Source organism: Aegilops tauschii, chromosome 6 (genome assembly GCF_002575655.3).
Source record: "Aegilops tauschii subsp. strangulata cultivar AL8/78 chromosome 6, Aet v6.0, whole genome shotgun sequence".
Classification (NCBI taxonomy): Eukaryota; Viridiplantae; Streptophyta; class Magnoliopsida; order Poales; family Poaceae; genus Aegilops; species Aegilops tauschii.
In genome coordinates, this window is record NC_053040.3 from 103,182,912 (window position 1) to 103,202,837 (window position 19,926).

The following is a 19,926-nucleotide window of genomic DNA, read 5'->3' on the forward strand; positions in this document are numbered from 1 at the left end:
TCAGAGTTTCAAGCCCAGGGAGTACATGTTTTTCAACTGATTTTTCATTCAATCTATGCCTTCAGAAAATTAGAAGAGTCGGAATTGTGCTTCTTTAGTTTTTTTATAAGGCATATTCTTTAGCTAATTGGTTGTTTTTTTTTCTTGAATTTGTCCATCATTAGCATATGCGGGAGTAAAACACACAAAATTCCCAAAAGAAAAGGTGAAACGCAAAGCTAGTAGGAGAAATCGATTGATCGTGTAGATGATAGTATATAAAGTGAAATACACCATCTTCCTCCATGATCATTATTATTATTACATCATGATAACCCCTCCATCATCTTCCTCCTTGCAAAATATAAGCGATACCGTAATTATAGATAAGTGTGCGACGACGACAAATTGGGTTGATGGGTGATTAAAGAGTAGCCGGGATAAAGGAGGAGGCGCACGCGATCGAGCTTCATGCTGGTGGAATGTACTCGTAGTTCAGGCGTGGAGGTTGAGCCGCGGCTTGCGGGCGGTGGCGGGGCTTTGGTTGTCGTCCATGACGGTCTCGAAGGCGCCGACGAGCGCCTTCACCTTGTTCACCTGCCGCAGCTCCAGCAGCTTGATCCGCGCCTCCTCGACCGCCTCGTTGCTGCGTGCCGACTCCCGCCGCCGCGGCGTCTCAGCATCGAACGACCGCTTCCCCGTCGACGTCCTCACCCGGCAGCCCTGGAACCTCCTCACCACCTCCGCCTTGATGTCATCCTCGCGCTGCAGCTTCTTGGCCACCGCGATCTTGTCCACTTCGGCGACGGTGTCCTCCGGAGCAGGAGGAGCCTCCTTCTCGGGCTTCTCCTTCTCCATCTCCATCTCAGCGGCGGCGTCCTCCTTCTCCTTCTCAGCGACGACGTCCTCCATCTCCTTTTCAGCGGCAGCGGCGTCCTCCTTCTCCTTCTCAGCGACGGCGGCGTCCTCCTTCTTCGGCGAGTTATTGTGCCCCTCGTCCTGTTCCTCTGCCACGGGCGCCAGCTGATGGATCACGGGCGACGGCGGGTTCGCCTCGTGTATGATCTTCTCCGGCACGATCTCCTCCTGCTTGGAGGCGGCTCCGGCGTCGACGACGTCGTCGATGATCTGATCGTCCATGGAAAAGACGCTGCTCTCAGCGTCGGACCCCTTGCTGGCGACCGACCCGGGGCTGTCCACTTCGCCGACGTCCGCCGCCGCCGCCAGGTTCTTCTTGCGCCGGGACGACCTGCCGCCGCGGAAGGCGCGGGAGGCCCGCTGCATGAGCTTCCTCGGGGAGAACATCGACGAGTACGACGCCGACTTGGGCTGCTGCTTCTTGGTGCCCCTGGGGGTGGCCGGCGGCGTGTCGGTGGACGTGGCCGCCATGCAGTTGATGGACGGCGCCTTGTGGCGTGTGAACGCCGGCGCGTTGGCCGTGGACGTCGAGGCGCGCGCCGACTGGTACTGGGAGGAGGAGGAGGAGACGCTGAGTGGCGACGGGGAGGGCGCCATCCTCGCGCTCGCGCTCCGCTGGAGCGCTGGCGCGCCGCCTGCCGCCGGTGAGGCCCTACGCTGCATTGGCATATAGATCCGCAAAGGACAACCGTAAGACGTGGCGGTGTTAGGTCAAATCGAGAACAACCCTAGCTACGAACAAGGCGTCCAATAATTACATCCAACGGAGCTCCGAAAATTATGGTATATATAATAGGAAAACCAATTCTAGGAAGATTGGGAACTAAGTAAGGACCAGGGGTCCAGGATGTAAATGTTACTTGTATTTTTGAGCGTGTATTTTGGAGTTGTTTGTAATTAAATTCCATCAGAACTTAAATTGGATTTGAAACATGTCTAATCAAAAGAACTGATACTGCAGAGTATGAATTATTATTTTTCAACACATGGAAACTCGATTATGTGTTTCAACCGGGCCAAATAACCGACAACATGTCCAAGGAGGACATTGTTACTCGGAACATCATAAAGTGTAAGTAAATTTACCTGAAGACTATACGACTTCATTTCTTAGAGGAGGCGGAGAGGCGGAGAGGGCGACGCGATGGATTTTTAGCTATAAATGTGGCGCCGCGCTAAGAGGTAGGGAGGAGACAAAGGGCCCCGTATGAAGGCCCCAAGTGGCCTAAAAATTGCACGGTGAAGGATTGGAGGAGATGACAACGGAGGAGCGTGCGCTAGGAAGAGGGCGAATGCAACAGTTAAAACCGTCTTGGGGTCTATTGTTAGAGAGGAAACCGAGTAAGTTGTGGAAAAGTTCATGCATGGCCTCAAGTGCTCATGTCCAGAATCACATGGCTTGGAGGAATTTTAGGAGCCGTATTTTATGTGCCTCTCACACCTACGCATTTGTAATATTGTGTGTTTAGGAAATTAACATATTTTAAAGTCTGATTTAGATATGAAGGTGATATCACTATAAATTTCTTTCATTGGTCAGGAAGTAAAATTCGCAAACTCTCTCATGGATTTATATCAAATAGTTCGAGAAGATAGGTTACAAGTCGAAGCCGCTATACAAGCATCTCGGTCAGTTGAACACAGAGGAGTATCAAATCATTCATTAAATAGTCTCTCTCTCTCTCTCTCTCTCTCTCTCTCTCTCTCTCTCTCTCTCTCTCTCTCATAAAATACGCCCAACCTAAGATCTCTCGCCAAAAAAACACCGAACATCTAAACCGGCGGGTTCCCTATTCAATAGGAAAACACCCAACCTAAGATCTAAACCAATGGGTTTCCTTTCATGAAAAGAGGCCATATCTACACCAGTTTGCCATATCTACACTGTACGAGCCGTCCAACCAAATTGCCCGCTTCAGTTGTTTGGAAGTTTCCTTGATTATTCGATCTTTGTTTTTTCCCTTCAAACCCTACCGTCGTTTTCCTCCGACCCCTCACATCCTCCTACCCTTAAACCCTCCTATATATGGCACTCCGTCCATGCTCCACAGATCCCCAAGGTGAGATCTAGATCTTCCCCAAAGGCACCTGCTATATCTTCTCCCTCAACATGCTCTACCTTCGAGCCGGTGCTCATTGGCAGGCGTCGCTGAGGTCGGCCCCGACCCGAGACGGGGTTTCCATCCAAGCCAACACATTCCTCCCCCACGTGTACCATGCCCCCATTTCCCTCTTTGATCATACCTCCAATGGCACCTTCGATCCAAAAACATTGGGTGGCCATCCAATTCATGTGGGTAAGCAAAGTACTCACCCGAGTCTTCAGAAGAATTCATCCCTGCGTTGAGGTTTCTCGTATGCATCACATGTTTTCTACAGCGTAATCATCACATGTAGTAAATGGTTTTTGGAGCGATATTCTATTAACCGATTCACCATGGATGGGTTACTCTAGTTTATACCAAACAATGTCCATAATAACCGGTAATTTGGTATATACAACTACGAAAAAGGTTCTTGAACATAGCATAGTAAAATGAGCCAAAAAGGGAAATTATATAGTGAGAATTTGACCCAAAAACTCCTTTATTATGGACATTGTATAGTATAACCTTTAACGAATCTAGAAAATAACTCATCCGTGGTGAATCGGGTAATAAAATACCGCTAAAGCATATACAACAGGTGACGATGGCGTTGTATAAAACACGAGATGCATCCCAGCAAACTCAATGTAGGAAAATGGATGAATTCTATTGAAGACTCAGAGTGTCCATTTTCCTTACCCGTGGGCAATGGATGGTCGGACGAAACTTTTGGATCGAAGGCCGCACGAGAGCGATGATCAAAGCGAGCGACAGGGGCACGGGGCATGTGGGCAAGGAAGGTCTCGGGTTTGGATGGAAACCCCATTTGGGGTTGGGGCCGACTTTGGTGACGCCTGCCAAAGGGCATCGACTCAAAGTTAGAGCACGTTGAGGGAGAAAGTAAGGCAAAAGGAAAAAAATCTAGGAGAAGGACGCGTGACAGACGCTGGATCCATGTGGATCGAACGCGAGCGACGCGACCGATCGAACGTTTCGGCCGGCGCGCTGGCGTGAAATGTTTTCTTAAAAAAATAATGGAGGGGTCGACTAAGACTTCGTAAGAAACCAGTCGACTGAGTTTTAGTTGTTCCAAAAAAAATAGACTAGGTTGGCGTCTTGTCCGGTGATTCCGGAGGCGATCCCCAGGGCGATCGTGATCAGTGCCTAGGGTTTTTCGATCCGGCGCCGCCTAGTCTCATCTGGCGTCCTCGTCCTCGCGATTGTTCTTCCCCTGATTCTCAACCCATCCACCAAAGCCTTCTACGCGTTTCCCTAGGGCGTGTGGTCGTAAAACACCTGTTCCTAGGAGGAGGTGGGGGAGGAAAGGGAAGCGGAGTCATGGTGGTGGAAGGAGTGGCAGGGTTCCTGAAGGGCTTGAAACTTTCAGAGGAAGAGAAGAAGGGCGTCAAGGTTCGGCTGTCATCCAGGGAGAGAGGGAAGGAGTCGATGATGCAGGCGGTGGGCAAGGTCATGTCTGAGAGATTGGCGCCTCCAGATGCGATCTGCCTCTCCCTGGGCAAGGTTTGGTGTCCGATCAAGGGGATTGATTGCAAGGAGATTGGTGTGAATCAGTTCGTCTTCACGTTTCACTAGGAGTCGGGCAAGCGCAAGGCGATTGAAGATGGATCATGGATGTTTGACAAAAAACTCGTGGTGGTGGAGGACTACGTGCCGAGCAAGAGGCCAGAGGATTACGCCCATAACAACATCCCAATTTGGGTTAGGGTTTATAACCTCCCCCTTGGCATGATGAATGACGAATCCGCAAAGGACATTGGTAACATCATTGGTGAGTTTGTGGAGGCGGATACGGGGGTGGATGGAGTTGCCATGGGCAGGTTTCTGCGGATCAAGATCAGGATGCAGATTGATAAACTAATTATGAGGGGGTTTACCCTAGACGGAGAGGAGGAGGGGTGGAGAAACATGACGAAGAGAAGGTTGCGATGGAGAGTGGGGAAGAGGAGGAGGACAGAGATTGGTGCAGATTTGAATACGATTTTTTGTCAGACTTCTGCTACACGTGTGGGATTATTGGCCACGGGGAAAAGGACGGTGCTACAAAGGTGAAGAAGGGAGAACGGTCATAGTTCGGGCGATGGCTGCGGGACGATATGGGTCAACGTAGAGGATGGGCGGAGGAGAGAGCCTGGAGGTCTGGAGGCAGAAGCTCGAGCGGGCCACGTAACTATGGATACAACCGGTCAGGAGGGCGGTCAGGGAGTGGGAGCGAGAGGTTATCTTGGAGGAAGAGTGATTCCAGCGGAGGTGGCACAGGTAGGTCGGGGAAGGAGGAGGAGGTCACCAGTCGTGCCAAGAATGAGAAAGTTCTCCGGGCAGGGGGTAACCCAAAAAAACTGGAGCTCGGTGACGGTGCAAAGCGGCAGCAATCTAATCCTATGGGGCAAGAGGTGGTGGTAACCGCTGATGACCCACAAGTATAGGGGGTCAATTGTAGCTCTTTTCGATAAGTAAGAGAGTCGAACCCAACGAGGAGCGGAATGAAATGACAAGTAGTTTTCAGCGAGGTAATGTCTGCAAGTGCTGAAATTGTAAGTACCAAGTAATTTGATAGCAAGATAATTTGTAACGAACAAGTAACGATAATAGTGACAAGTATGCAGCAAGGTAGCCCAATCCTTTTGAGGCAAAGGACAGGCCAAAACGGTCTCTTATGATAAGCAAAGCGTTCTTGAGGGTACACGGGAATTTCATCTAGTCACTTTCATCATGTCGGTTCGATTTGTGTTCGCTACTTTGATAATTTGATATGTGGGTGGACCGGCGCTTAGGTGCTGTTCTTACTTGAACAAACCTCCTACTTATGATTAACCCTCCCGCAAGCATCCGCAACTACGAGAAAAGTTTTAAGAATAAATTCTAACCAGAGCATTAAACTTTAGGATCCAAACGGTCCCTTACGGAATAGTGCATAAACTTGGGTTTAAGTTTCTGTCACTCTCTCAACCCACCATCTAGTTACTACTCCACAATGCATTCCCTTAGGCCCAAATATGGTGAAGTGTCATGTAGTCGACGTTCACATGAAACCACAAAGGGAATCACAACATACATACTATCGAAATATCGAACACATATCAAGTTCACATGATTACTTGCAACATGATTTATCCTGTGACCTCAAGAACAAAGGTAACTACTCACAAACAACAAACATGCTCATGATCAGAGGGGTATTATAATATGCATAATGGATCTGAACATATAATCTTCCACCAAATAAACCATATAGTAATCAACTACCACTAGTAGAAAACTGGGCTTTGGTCACAGGGCAATATTCACATTAGTCCCGGTTCAGTCACGAACCGGGACTAATGTGAGCATTGGTCCCGGTTCGTGCGGCCAGGGGCCTGCCGGGCCTCGTGGGGGCATTGGTCCCGGTTCGTCCGGCCCCTTTGGTCCCGGTTGGTGGGACAAACCGGGACCAATGGGCCTCGCTCCTGGCCCACCACCATTGGTCCCGGTTGGTGGCTTGAACCGGGACCAGAGGCTCACCCTTTAGTCCCGGTTCATACCATAAACCGGGACTAAAGGGCTGGTCCTAGTTGCGGTCAGTGTTTAGTCCCACCTCGCCAACCGAAGGGCGCTCACACCAGTTTATAAGCCCGTCCCTCTCTGCCTTGTTGAGCTCCTCTCAAAGTGAAAATATATGCCCTTATACAGGGAATTTGACCTAAATTCACAGTAAATTTCTTTGAATTTCATAGAAATTTATTATGAATTTAGGTTGAATTTTCTCTATAGGCGCATCTATGTTCTTTTTTTATAGTAAATAAAATAAATAAACCTTAATAAAATAAAATAAAATAAACTATAGTAACTAAAATAAATAAACCTTAATAAATTAAATAAAAATAGCAGCAGTAAAATAAATAAAAATAGCAGCAGTAAATAAATAAAAATAAAATAATTAAAGTAAAATACATAAGTAATTAGAAATAAAATAAATAAGTTTTTGTTGTAAGTAGAAACAAAGCAAAATAAATAAAGCAAAAGAGAAAACAAAAAACAGAGAAAAAAATTATGCCACCTACTGGGCCACCACGGCCTGAATACGACTAGAAACCCATCCATGGGCCAGGATTCAGGCCCGCAGAAGGCCCCACAGGCAAAGAGAACGGTTAGGCCCGAAAGCCTGCAGTTGAGAGGAGCTCGAGAGGGTGGGCGCAGCAGCACTTATAAACCACTCTCGAGCTCTCTCAACTAGCGAGGTGGGACTAAACTTTTGACGCGGGGCAGCACAAGGCCTTTGGTCCCGGTTGGTGCCACCAACCGGGACTAATGGGGGGCATTGGTCCCGGTTCGTGGCACCAACCGGGACCAAAGGCCTTTAGTCCCGGTTGGTGCCACGAACCGGGACCAATGAGTTCCCTATATATACCCCATCGCCACAGCAGAGCACTCCACAATGCTCTATTTTTTCTGGCCGGCGAGGGGAGGGCATTTGGGTGCTCTACCTCACCTCCTATGCACATGAGGTGTTCGATGAAATGTCTGAGCCACACTAGTTAATCTTTGTCCTCTCGAAACTCGACCTCCGAGCTCCATTTTCCCCGAGATTTGTCTAGGTTTAGCGGTCCGTCACGTCCCGTCCCCGTCTTCACCGCCGTCGATCGCCCGCGCCGATCTCGTCGCCAGCACCACCGTGGTGAGCCTCTTGTTCTTATCTTCTTTCCGAAAGAAAAAAAAAATTCTTACTTTAGATAGATACTTGTCTAATTTTGTTACTTTTATTATTCCTTCTTATTACATAGTGCGATGGTTTTGGTATCCGCCCCTGTCGGCCCTCGTCCTGTCTATGATTCAGATGTGGTATATATATTATCTTTTTATAACTATTTGGTTCTTTTATTGTTTATGACAAATATGCCGACCAACGTGACATAGATTTTATTTATCTAGGAGGTGGTTGAACCAGAAATTCTAACCGACCCTATTGTCGAGAGGTTACATTTAGTTGAAGAAGAAAACAATTACTTGAAGGAAAAAATAAAAAAAATTGAGGAGGAGAAGATGATATTGGAGTTGCATGTTGCGGATGTCGTCGATGATCACAAGATCAAGATGGATGCAATGCGCTTGAAGATTAGAAAGATTAGAAAATATGCCATTCATACCGAGGCTTGGTATCATTATGCCGTTGGATCAATTGTTACCTTGGTTGCGATTATGATCGCATTTGTTTTCGCATTGAAATGTTTTACATAGTTTCAATGTATGGTTTAATTAATTAGATGCTCTGGAGAGCTATATATATGTTGTTAGATGAGAACTATGTATGTACTTTGGTTTTAATGTGATGATGAACTTCTATTAATTTGGTCACTTAATTATCTATTCATGATGTTCTGTAATGGTTTTTGACACACTTAATTATATATAATGCACGCAGATGAACCGGCAATGGATGTACGGTGACAGACACACCTCCGAGTACATTAAGGGCGTGCATGATTTTCTCGAAGTGGCTGAGGAAAACAAGCAGAATGGTTTTATGTGTTGTCCATGCCCTATATGTGGGAATACGAAGTCTTACTCTGACCGGAAAATCCTTCACACCCACCTGCTTTACAAGGGTTCCATGCCACACTATAATGTTTGGAGGAGGCACGGAGAAATAGGGGTTATGATGGAAGACGGCGAAGAAGAAGAGGACGATGACAACTATGTGCCCCCTGAATACGGTGATGCTGCAACGGGGGAAGCTGCTGAAGATCAAGAGGAACCAGACGATGTGCCCAATGATGCTGCAAGGGGGGAAGCTGCTGAAGATCAAGAGGAACTAGTGCCTTATGATGATGATCTCCGCCGGGTCATTGTCGATGCAAGGACGCAATGCGAAAGTCAAAAGGAGAAGCTGAAGTTCGATCGCATGTTAGAGGATCACAAAAAAGGGTTGTACCCCAATTGCGAAGATGGCAACACAAAGCTCGGTACCGTACTGGAATTGCTGCAGTGGAAGGCAGAGAATGCTGTGCCTGACAAAGGATTTGAGAAGCTATTGAAAATATTGAAGAAGAAGCTTCCAAGGGATAACGAATTGCCCGACAGTACATACGCAGCAAAGAAGGTCGTATGCCCTCTAGGATTGGAGGTGCAGAAGATACATGCATGCCCTAATGACTGCATCCTCTACCGCGGTGCGTACAAGGATCTGAATGCATGCCCGGTATGCGGTGCATTGCGGTATAAGATCAGACGAGATGACCCTGGTGATGTTGACGGCGAGCCCCCCAGGAAGAGGGTTCCTGCGAAGGTGATGTGGTATGCTCCTATAATACCACGGTTGAAACGTCTGTTCAGAAACGAAGAGCATGCCAAGTTGATGCGATGGCACAGTGAGGACCGTAAGAAAGACGGGAAGTTGAGAGCACCCGCTGACGGGTCGCAGTGGAGAAAAATCGAGAGAAAGTACTGGGCTGAGTTTGCAGCTGACCCAAGGAACGTATGGTTTGGTTTAAGCGCGGATGGCATTAATCCTTTCGGGGAGCAGAGCAGCAATCATAGCACCTGGCCCGTGACTCTATGTATGTATAACCTTCCTCCTTGGATGTGCATGAAGCGGAAGTTCATTATGATGCCAGTTCTCATCCAATGCCCTAAGCAACCCGGCAACGACATTGATGTGTACCTAAGGCCATTAGTTGAAGAACTTTTACAGCTGTGGAATGGAAACGGTGTACGTACGTGGGATGAGCACAAACAGGAGGAATTTAACCTGCACGCGTTGCTGTTTGTAACCATCAACGATTGGCCCGCTCTCAGTAACCTTTCAGGACAGACAAACAAGGGATACCACGCATGCACGCACTGTTTAGATGACACTGAAAGTATATACCTGGATAAATGCAGGAAGAATGTGTACCTGGGCCATCGTCGATTTCTTCCGACCAACCATCAATGTCGAAAGAAAGGCAAGCATTTCAAAGGCGAGGCAGATCACCGGAAGAAGCCCGCCATGCGTACCGGTGATCACGTACTTGCTATGGTCAATGATTTACACGTAATCTTTGGAAAGGGTCCCGACGGACTAGCTGTTCCGAATGACACTGAGGGACACGCACCCATGTGGAAGAAGAAATCTATATTTTGGGACCTACCCTACTGGAAAGAGCTAGAGGTCCGCTCTTCAATCGACGTGATGCACGTGACGAAGAACCTTTGCGTGAACCTGCTAGGCTTCTTGGGCGTGTATGGGAAGACAAAAGATACACCTGAGGCACGGGAGGACCTGCAACGTTTGCACGAAAAAGACGGCATGCCTCCGAAGCAGTATGAAGGTCTTGCCAGCTACGCTCTTACGAAAGAAGAGAAAGAAATCTTCTTTGAATGCCTGCTGGCTTCTCGTCGAATATAAAGGGAATAATAAATATGCCAGAGAAAAAGTTCCAGAACCTAAAGTCTCATGACTGCACGTGATTATGACGCAACTGCTTCCGGTTGCATTGAGGGGGCTTCTACCGGAAAACGTCCGATTAGCCATTGTGAAGCTATGTGCATTCCTCAATGCAATCTCTCAGAAGGTGATCGATCCAGAAATCATACCAAGGCTAAGGAGTGATGTGGCGCAATGTCTTGTCAGTTTCGAGCTGGTGTTCCCACCATCCTTCTTCAATATCATGACGCACGTCCTAGTTCATCTAGTCGACGAGATTGTCATTCTGGGGCCCGTATTTCTACACAATATGTTCCCCTTTGAGAGGTTCATGGGAGTCCTAAAGAAATATGTCCATAACCGCGCTAGGCCAGGAGGATGCATCTCCATGGGCCATCAAACAGAGGATGTCATTGGGTTTTGTGTTGACTTCATTCCTGGCCTTAAGAAGATAGGTCTCCCTAAATCGCAGTATGAGGGGAGACTGATTGGAAAAGGCACGCTTGGAGGGGACTCAATAATATGCAGGGACGGATATTCTTGGTCTCAAGCACACTACACAGTTCTACAGAACTCTACCTTGGTGACCCCGTATGTCGATGAACACAAGAACAGTCTGCGCTCCAAACACCCGGAGCAGTGTGACGACTGGATTACATGTGAACACATCAGGACTTTCAGCAGTTGGTTGGAAACACGTCTCAGAGGTGACACCACTGTTTGTGATGAGTTGTACTCGTTGTCCAAGGGACCATCTTCGACTGTATTGACTTACAAAGGATACGAGATAAATGGGAATACATTTTACACGATCGCCCAAGATCAAAAGAGCACCAACCAAAACAGCGGTGTCCGCTTTGATGCAGCAACCGAGAGGGGAAAGGACACATATTATGGTTACATAATGGACATGTGGGAACTTGACTACGGACATGATTTTAAGGTCCCTTTGTTTAAGTGCAAATGGGTCAATCTGTCAGGAGGCGGGGTACAGGTAGACCCACAGTACGGAATGACAACAGTGGATCTGAACAATCTTGGGTACACTGACGAACCGTTCGTCCTAGCCAATGATGCGGCACAGGTTATCTATGTGAAGGACATGTCTACCAGACCGAGAAAAAGAAAAGATAAGGAAGCGAATACATCATACGATGAGCCAAAGCGCCACATAGTTCTTTCAGGAAAAAGGGACATTGTGGGAGTGGAGGGCAAGACAGACATGTCTGAAGATCATGAAAAGTTTCATGAAATTCCTCCCTTCAAAGTCAAGGCTGACCCAAGCATCCTGATAAACGATGAAGATTATCCATGGTTACGGCGCAATAAGCAAATGACACAAGCGAAGAAAAAGTGAAGACTTTCTCTCGCAACTATTATGATGATACCATGCCAACTTTGTAACAGACGAGTATGAAACCATTGTCCGTTTTGTACACGAAGTGCATCCAGTTTTTGCAGTAACCCTCTCAACTTTCTTGCACATGCTATGTGGATGAAATGATGATACCATGCCAACTTTCAACCTTTTCAGAGTTCATTTGAAATGCTTTTCAATTTTAGGGTCTTATAGCTCAAAATAATCAGTAAATGCATGAAAAATGGTGCATGAAAAATGACAAATAAAATAAATAAGTAATTAGAAACAAAATAATATAAACTTTAATAAAATTTATAAGTAGAAACAAAATAAAATAAACTTTAATAACATAAATAAAATTTATGAAACTAAAATTATCAAAGTATTTTCTGTTCAAAACATTATAAGCAACCTCTAGTATTATTGAAACTAAAATTATATAAAATTGATGCAACTAAAATTATCGAAGTATTTTCTGTTCAAAATCATTGAAAGCAAAAATAATTTTCATAAAGAACTTTTTTTGTTAGAAACTTTAATAGCAAAAAGAATTATCATAAAGTAAAATAAATAAGTAATTAGAAACAAAACAAAATAAAATAAATAAGTTTTTTGTTGTAAGTAGAAACAAAACAAAATAAATAAAGCAAAAAAGAAAACAAAAAAACAGGCAAAAAATAAAAATTATGCCACCTACTCGGCAACCACGGCCTGAATACGACTAGAAACCCATCCATGGGCCAGGATTCAGGCCCGCAGAAGGCCAAGTAGGCCCACGTGCATGTACAGAGAGGTTAGGCCCGTAAGCCTGCTTTAGAGAGGAGCTCGACAGCTCAGGCGCACCGCACCTTATAAACAGGTGCGGCTCTCTCTCAGCTAGCGAGGTGGGACTAAACTCCCACCACCACGCCGCTGTGCAAGGCCATTGGTCCCGGTTGGTGGCACGAACCGGGACCAATGCCACCCTTTGGTCCCGGTTCGTGCCACCAACCGGGACCAATGCCCCCTTTACTCCCAGTTGGTGCCACCAACCGGGACCGAAGGCCGCCGCTTCCCGCCCTTTGGGCTGCTGAAAAGAGGGCTTTGGTCCCGGTTGGTGGCACCAACCGGGACTAATGCCCACCTTTAGTCCCGGTTGGTGCCACGAACCGGGACTAAAGGCTTTGCTATATAAGTTCACACTTAGGAAATTTTCACTCTCACCTAGCAGTTGCCGCCCCGACGACGCCGATGCCGCCAGGCTGCCTCGACGCCGCCCGCCGCCCCGACGCCGCCAGGCTGCCCCGATGCCGCCCGCCGCCCCGACGCCGCCCGCCGCCCCCGCTGTCGCCGTCGCCGTCGGCCGTGCCAGTCATCGCCGTCGCAGTTGCCCGCGCCCTCGCCGTCAGCCGCGCCCCTGCCCCGACGCGCGCCGCTCCGGCCCGTCGCCGTCGCCCTGCCCCGCCCTTCACCGCCGTCGCCCCATACCCCGAGCGCGCGCCCACTGCCCCGTTGCCATCCTCGCCGCCGACCCCGCGGTCCTCCTCACCTTGGTTCGGCCGGCGCCCTGCCTAGCATTTTTTCATATATATGCTTGTTTTTTATATATGATGATATATATGCTTGTTATCATAATTGTTTTTGTTCATATATATATATGTAATGATTTTTTTTATAGAATATGATGTTTTTTTCATAGATGATCTCATATATGATATATGCATGGATGTGGATGAAATATGATGTTTTTTTGTTCATAGGACATGATGAAATATGAACAATGCATTAGGCAAAACCTTTACTTTTTTTCGAAATTTTCTATTTGAACATTTTTTTATGAATGAGAGGAAAAAGGAAAATAAGAAGAGGAAGAAAGGAGAAGAAGAGGAGGAATAAATAAGAAGAGGAAAAAAGAAGAAAAAGAAGAGGAGAAGAAGAAAGGAATAGAAGAGAAGAAGAAAAAATAGAAAAATTTCTATTTTTTCTTCTTCTCTCCTCTATTCCGTTCTTCTTCTCCTCTTTTTTTTCTTCTTTTTTTCTTCGACCTTCTCCTCTATTCCTTTTCTTCTTCTCCTCTTTTTATTTCTTCTTCGTTTTCTTATGTTTTATCGGGTCTGTCGTCATCGATATACCCCTCTCCCGATAACTTCAACACGAGGGGGGGTCGATATACCCCCTCCCCGATAATATTATTTTCCCATGTACGTATGTCGTCGTTGTCGATATAACCCCCTCCCGATAACTTCAACATGTGGGGGGGGGGGGTCGATATACCCCCTCCCCGATAACATTATTTTCCCATGTATCTATGTCGTCGTTGTCGATATATATAACTCCCTCCCAGATAACTTCGACATGATGGACGGTCGTTATTTATACCCCCTCTCGACCGTGATAACTTATACCACGGGAGCACCCCCCGGCCCTCTCGCTCGACCAAAACTCTCGAGGACACCCAAACCCTAGAAAAAAACGATGTCGGTCTCCTACCCCCTCCCGCCGCGCCCCTACCCTTGAAGCGTTGCCGAGGCCACCCCAAACCCGGAATAAGCTAGGTCTACGTTTGCACTAATATATCCACCGGCTGTCATGTTTGTGTAATAATTACCATGTTGTAATATTTGCAGAAACAATGGAGCACGGACGAGACGAGCAAGCAGAAGAGGTGTTGGGGGACATAATCTTAGCCGGAGGTGATATCTTGTCGTATCTTAACGACAATGATGGTCTGGAAGAACAGGGTGAAGAAGCAGGCTACGGTGATCGAAGAGTGGAGGAGTAAAGACATGATTATGATGGCTCCGGTGACCCAATGATGGTGCAAGAAGGAGCCCGTGGTGACGGCTCCGGTGAGCGAACAGAGTCCGGCCAGGTAAATATATTAGTTAAGCCTGTGCTGACTAGCTAATTGATGCATTCATTGTTTTGGTATGTACACATATTAATTAACACTCGTCTTTCTTCTTTTTTCTAGCCCTCCGGATCGAGCACAACTTCGGTAAAGAGACGAGGCCCGAAGAGAAAGTTGCGCTCGGATGAAAGGTTTGAGATCACAGCAATCGCGCGCGACGGCCAACCGATTGAACCCATCCGGACAAAGGATGCATTTGCTGCTCAGTGCGGGGTTCTAGTTAGGGACAAGATCCCGATCAGCATCCACCAATGGTATAAGCCTAAGAAGGAAGACCCTGAGGTGTCTTATGTCAATGATATGCAGAAAGATGATCTTTGGACTGAGTTGAAGGCAAATTTCACCCTACCGCCAGAGGAGGATCCGGAGAAGCCAGTTAAAGAGCAATTAATCAAGTCTCATGCTCTTAAGAAGATGGCAGACCTATTCAGGAGGTGGAAGAATGAGCTGAAAACGTTTGTCGACAAAGAAGAGACACCAGAATTCATCGGCCGGTATGAGAAGATCAGAGATCACTGGCCCGCATTTGTGGCCCACAAGACATCGGAAAAGAGTAAGAAGATGTCAGCGACAAACAAGAAGAATGCTGCGAAGAAGAAGCTTCACCATCGCACGGGGTCAGGTGGCTACCTCAAAGCCCGACCTAAGTGGGCCAAGGCTGAGAATGATCTGCTTGAAAAAGGGATCGAACCACAGACAATGAACTGGACAGACCGTTGCCGGACTTGGTTCTTCGGGGATGGCGGAATCTTGGACCCTGTATCAGGGAGGTGCGTTTGGACGAACGAGCTTTTGAGAATACCAGTCAAGAAGATTCAGCAATATATCGATGCAGCGCAGGAAGGGAAGTTCGTTCCAGACAGAGAGAACGACGATCTCACAATGGCCCTCGGGAATCCTGAGCACCCTGGACGGACACGAGGCACGCTAGGCTCCGTTCCGTGGAAGGCTGGTTTTTTGGACGCAGGCGGTTACAAAAGCCAAGAGAGGAGGAAAAATGGAGCAGACCCAAATTCAGAAGCTGCACGAAAGGGTTCAAGCGCTAGAGGAACGAGACGGCAATCGACATGCTGAAACTACCCCCGAAGCTACCCCGCCATCTCAGCGGAGAAGCAGCGTGGCTTCCACCGAGCTGCTTCAGCCGGAGCATGTCTTGACGGCTCCTGCTAGCTACCCCGTGGATGCTATCATGGAGTCTCAACATTGCCACCTTATGGCGGAATGGCAGAACTTCAAAGTCAAGGCGGCTGTTGGCTCTGTTTTACCTCCTGAACCCGGCGCAACCTACCACTGCCGGCCGATTCCAGAAGGATATGCTAGGGTGATGGTGGATGAAATAACGGAGGGATTTGAGGACCTCCAGCTTGACCACCCTACCGGTGAAGGGGAGACTCGGCTGGGTTTAGCTCTAAAGACTCCGTGCCTATGGCGGAAGGAGCTCATTAACCTTCCGAACTGGACGCCTCCGGCGAGTAAGGGCACTCCGCCGCCGCCTCCTCCTCCGCCGAGTGATCAGGGCACTCAGCCTCCTTCTCCGGCACGTGGCGGCACTCCGCCTCCTCCTCCGGCGAGTGATCAGGGCACTCATCAGCCTCCTTCTCCGGCGCGTGGCGGCACTCCGCCCGCGCCGGCGTGCCAGAGCAGCCAGCCTCCTCCTTCTCCGCCTCGTCAGCAAGGGCGGAAGAGACCCGCCACCGCTCCGGCTGCTCCGGCGCGTCGTAGTCCTTCTCCTCCGCCTCGTAAGCAAGGAAAGAAGAGAGCCGCAGCCGCTCCGTCTGCTCTGCCGGCGTCTAGCAGTACAACTGCCAGAGGCGTGAGGCAATATAGATTCGGTCCTTCTCTGAAGACTCCAGAGAAGTTACCATACGAGAGGACTGAGGAGGAGAACGCGAAGATCGTGCGAGCCGAAGTGAAGAACTTCTTTGAAGGGGTGAAAGCAAAGAAACATCCACCTCCGGAGGAGAAGGTAGATCCGGTGAAAGCGAAGCGCACTCTGGATGCCCTGACAAAACCACCAAAGTCTCCGCTGAAAGGCAACTATGAGCGCATTATTGCAAAGACATTTGTCGAAGCGGAGCGGTCGGGAAGTACTGTCAGTGATCAAAGGTTAAAAGAACGACGAGCTGGGAAAAAAATTGCCTAGCTCGGCGAACAAGCGAACCAATCCTGCCCCCCGCTCAAGGTGTCTAAAGACATCGTCGCTAATGATCCGAGGATGGTGGCCGGTTATAGCAATCTTGGAGATTACCTGCCCGATGATGTACATTATGAAATCATGGAGGTGGACGAACACAAATACCATTACGGGAAGCCTCTCGTCAAAGATGAAAGATCTCTAACAAAGATGATGCGAAGATTACATGATTGGTACATGAAAACTTGCAGAGAGTCTAATGGGATGAATACTTTGACGCTGAGAGTTAAACCGGAGCATGACCTCGTTGGAATTGAACTGCTGAATGTTCCATTTGAGGAGTTCTTCCAGTTTTTCAATCAAAAGGCCCTCGATAAATCAACGATCACTTGCTACTGTCTGTAAGTAGTACTACTTCTGTCATTAAGTCTCTCTATATAGGTTAGCTCTTTCATTGCATGTATTTATAATTATCCTCACTATATTATGCAGATTGAAGATCGCCGAATTGAAGAAAAGACAAATCGGTGATATTGGGTTCATTAACACAAATCTCATAGATGCATATACGGTTGAAAAACATGCCAAAGAAGCCGACGCCAACTTGCTACGATCGTTGGTATTAAATCAAAACAAAGATATAATACTCTTTCCTTACAACTTCAAGTGAGTGTTACTGTCTTGTGCATATTCGGTTTCCCTTATTAGTCCAGGTTATGGTAATGTAATTGATGACTTATGCATGCATGCGCAGCTTCCACTATATTCTCCTAGAGATTAAGCTTGATCAGGGAGTAGTAACCGTCTTAGACTCGAGACGAAAAGATCCCGAGGACTATGCGGACATGACTCAAATGCTCGAGAAGTAAGTTAAATCGATCATTATCCACCATATCAGCAACTTTGTTCATTTCCTGATATCAAGTAATTGTTTTCTTTGTATGGCAGGGTTTGGAGAAAATTCACCACAAAAGCTCCGGGACTGCCGAAGAAGCTGCAATTTAGACACCCAAAAGTAAGTACTATAGTAGCATGTTCCGCACATCTCCTAGTGATTCAAGCACTAGTTTCATCAATACAATTTAGCATGCTTGCTTATCAGTTAGATTGACCTCTATTTCTTGTAAAGTGGTTGTGGCAGGAACAAGGGAATGATTTCTGTGGATACTACGTTTGCGAGTCTATCCGCCACACGACCTGTGAGCGGGGCTACTCTGACGAACAATATGAAGTGCGTAAGCAATAATATTCACAATTTTATTTTATTACCATCATTTGTGTCGAGTTTCATTTATTCATATATATATGTATTGACCCCCTTCTTCAAATTAGATGTTTCGGATGCGGGATGAACTCCTAGCACAAGATCGTATGCGAGCAATTCAAGAGGAATTGGCGACATTCTTCCTTGACCACGTGATCGCTGAAAACAGAGAATACTATGTGGACCCTGTGTTCTTACAATTTAATTAGGAGATTATATTGTAAGAGATAATTATTGTATATATGTAGCCGGTAGTGTCAGATAGATATACGAGAATTTGTTGTTCGACCAATCTCTCGGAGAAGGAGAGGTGGTCGATATCGCTTCTCTCTGTATGCATATGTTCATGACGATCTTCTGTTTCCTTTTTTTGCTTACTAGCTAGCGTGTCTAGTCCTCTCCATACGTATATAGTACGTAGAGTCGACCAAGCACGGAGATAAGAGAGGACACTTCTCTCTATTAATTAGCTAGCTAACACAATATATGAAACACCTAAATTAACCCCCCAAAACCCCCCAACCCCCACCCCCTTCAAAAAAAACAAAAACCCCAGCCCCTGAAATGCTGACGCGTGGATGCCTATTGGTCCCGGTTGGTGACACCAACCGGGACAAAAGGCCCTGCCTATTGGTCCCGGTTGGTGGCACCAACCGGGACCAAAGGCCCCCCTGCCTGGGCTGGCAGCAGCGGCCACGTGGAGGACCTTCTGTCCCGGTTCGTGTAAGAACCGGGACTAAAGGGTTAGGGCTTTAGTAACGACCCTTTAGTCCCGGTTCGAAAACCGGGACAAAAGGCCCTTACAAACCGGGGTAAAAGCCCCTTTTCCTACTAGTGTACAAGATGTAATCAACACTACTAGTCACCCCCTAGCACCAATCTATAGTTCCGGTAACAAGATTGAATACAAGAGATGAACTAGGGTTTGATATGAGATGGTGCTGTTGAAGATGTTAATGGAGATTGCCCTTCCCAACATGGGAGATTGTTGGTGATGATGATTTCCCCCTCCGGGAGGGAAGTTCCCCCAGCAGAATCGCTCCGCCAGAGGGCAAAAGTGCTCCTGCCCAAGTTAAGCCTCGAGACGGCAGCACTTCGTCCAGAAAGTCCTCTCCTCATTTTTTCTAGGTCAAAATCACTTATATACCAGAAGATGGGCACCGGAGGTGGGCCGAGGAGGCCACAACCCACCAGGGCGCGCTAGGGGGCCTGGCATGCCCAGGTGGGTTGTGCCCACCTAGTGGCCCCCCTCTCGTGTTTATTGGATCCAGTATTTCTTAAATATTCCATAAAAAATCCTCATGGAGTTTCAGCTCATTTGGAGCTGTGCAGAATAGGTGGCCTGACGTAGCTTTTCCAGGTCCAGATTTCCAGCTGCCGGAATTCTCCCTCTTGGTGTGTTCCTTGCAAATTATGAGAGAAAAGGCATTAGAATTACTCCAAAAAGCATTATTATGGATAAAAACATTATAAATAATAGCAAGAAAACATGATGCAAAATGGACGTATCAACTCCCCCAAGCTTAGGCCTCGCTTGTCCTCAAGCGAAAACCGAAATTGAAAAACATGTCCAGATGCTTTGAGAGAGAGGTGTCGATAAAAACACAATACGGACATAGAAGCATCATGTTGATTATTATAACAACAACAAAATTAAACATAGAACTTGCATCATATACTTCCCATGAATAAGTAACAGTTCACCACACAATCGAAGTATAAAGCAAAAACTCTATTAGAAACTAACAAACTATGTTCTCAGTCAACTTTGCAACTACAATTCATCATCTTTTCAGGAAGAGTCACGTGTCGGTGCCTTTAAAGCAAGTCCACATACTCAACCATCATATAGTCTTCTATGATTGCTAACACTCACCTCGTACCCATGAGCAAAA

The 19,926-nt window shown here is 47.2% G+C and overlaps 1 protein-coding gene across 1 annotated transcript; it reads right to left on the minus strand.

Moving 5' to 3' along the window:
- Nucleotides 1-222: 222 nt before the first annotated feature.
- On the minus strand, nucleotides 223-1,560 carry LOC109747238 (uncharacterized). Its single transcript, XM_020306324.3, has one exon. The coding sequence runs from the start codon at nucleotides 1,558-1,560 to the stop codon at nucleotides 475-477; it is 1,086 nt and encodes a 361-aa protein (XP_020161913.2). The 3' UTR covers nucleotides 223-474.
- Nucleotides 1,561-19,926: the final 18,366 nt, after the last annotated feature.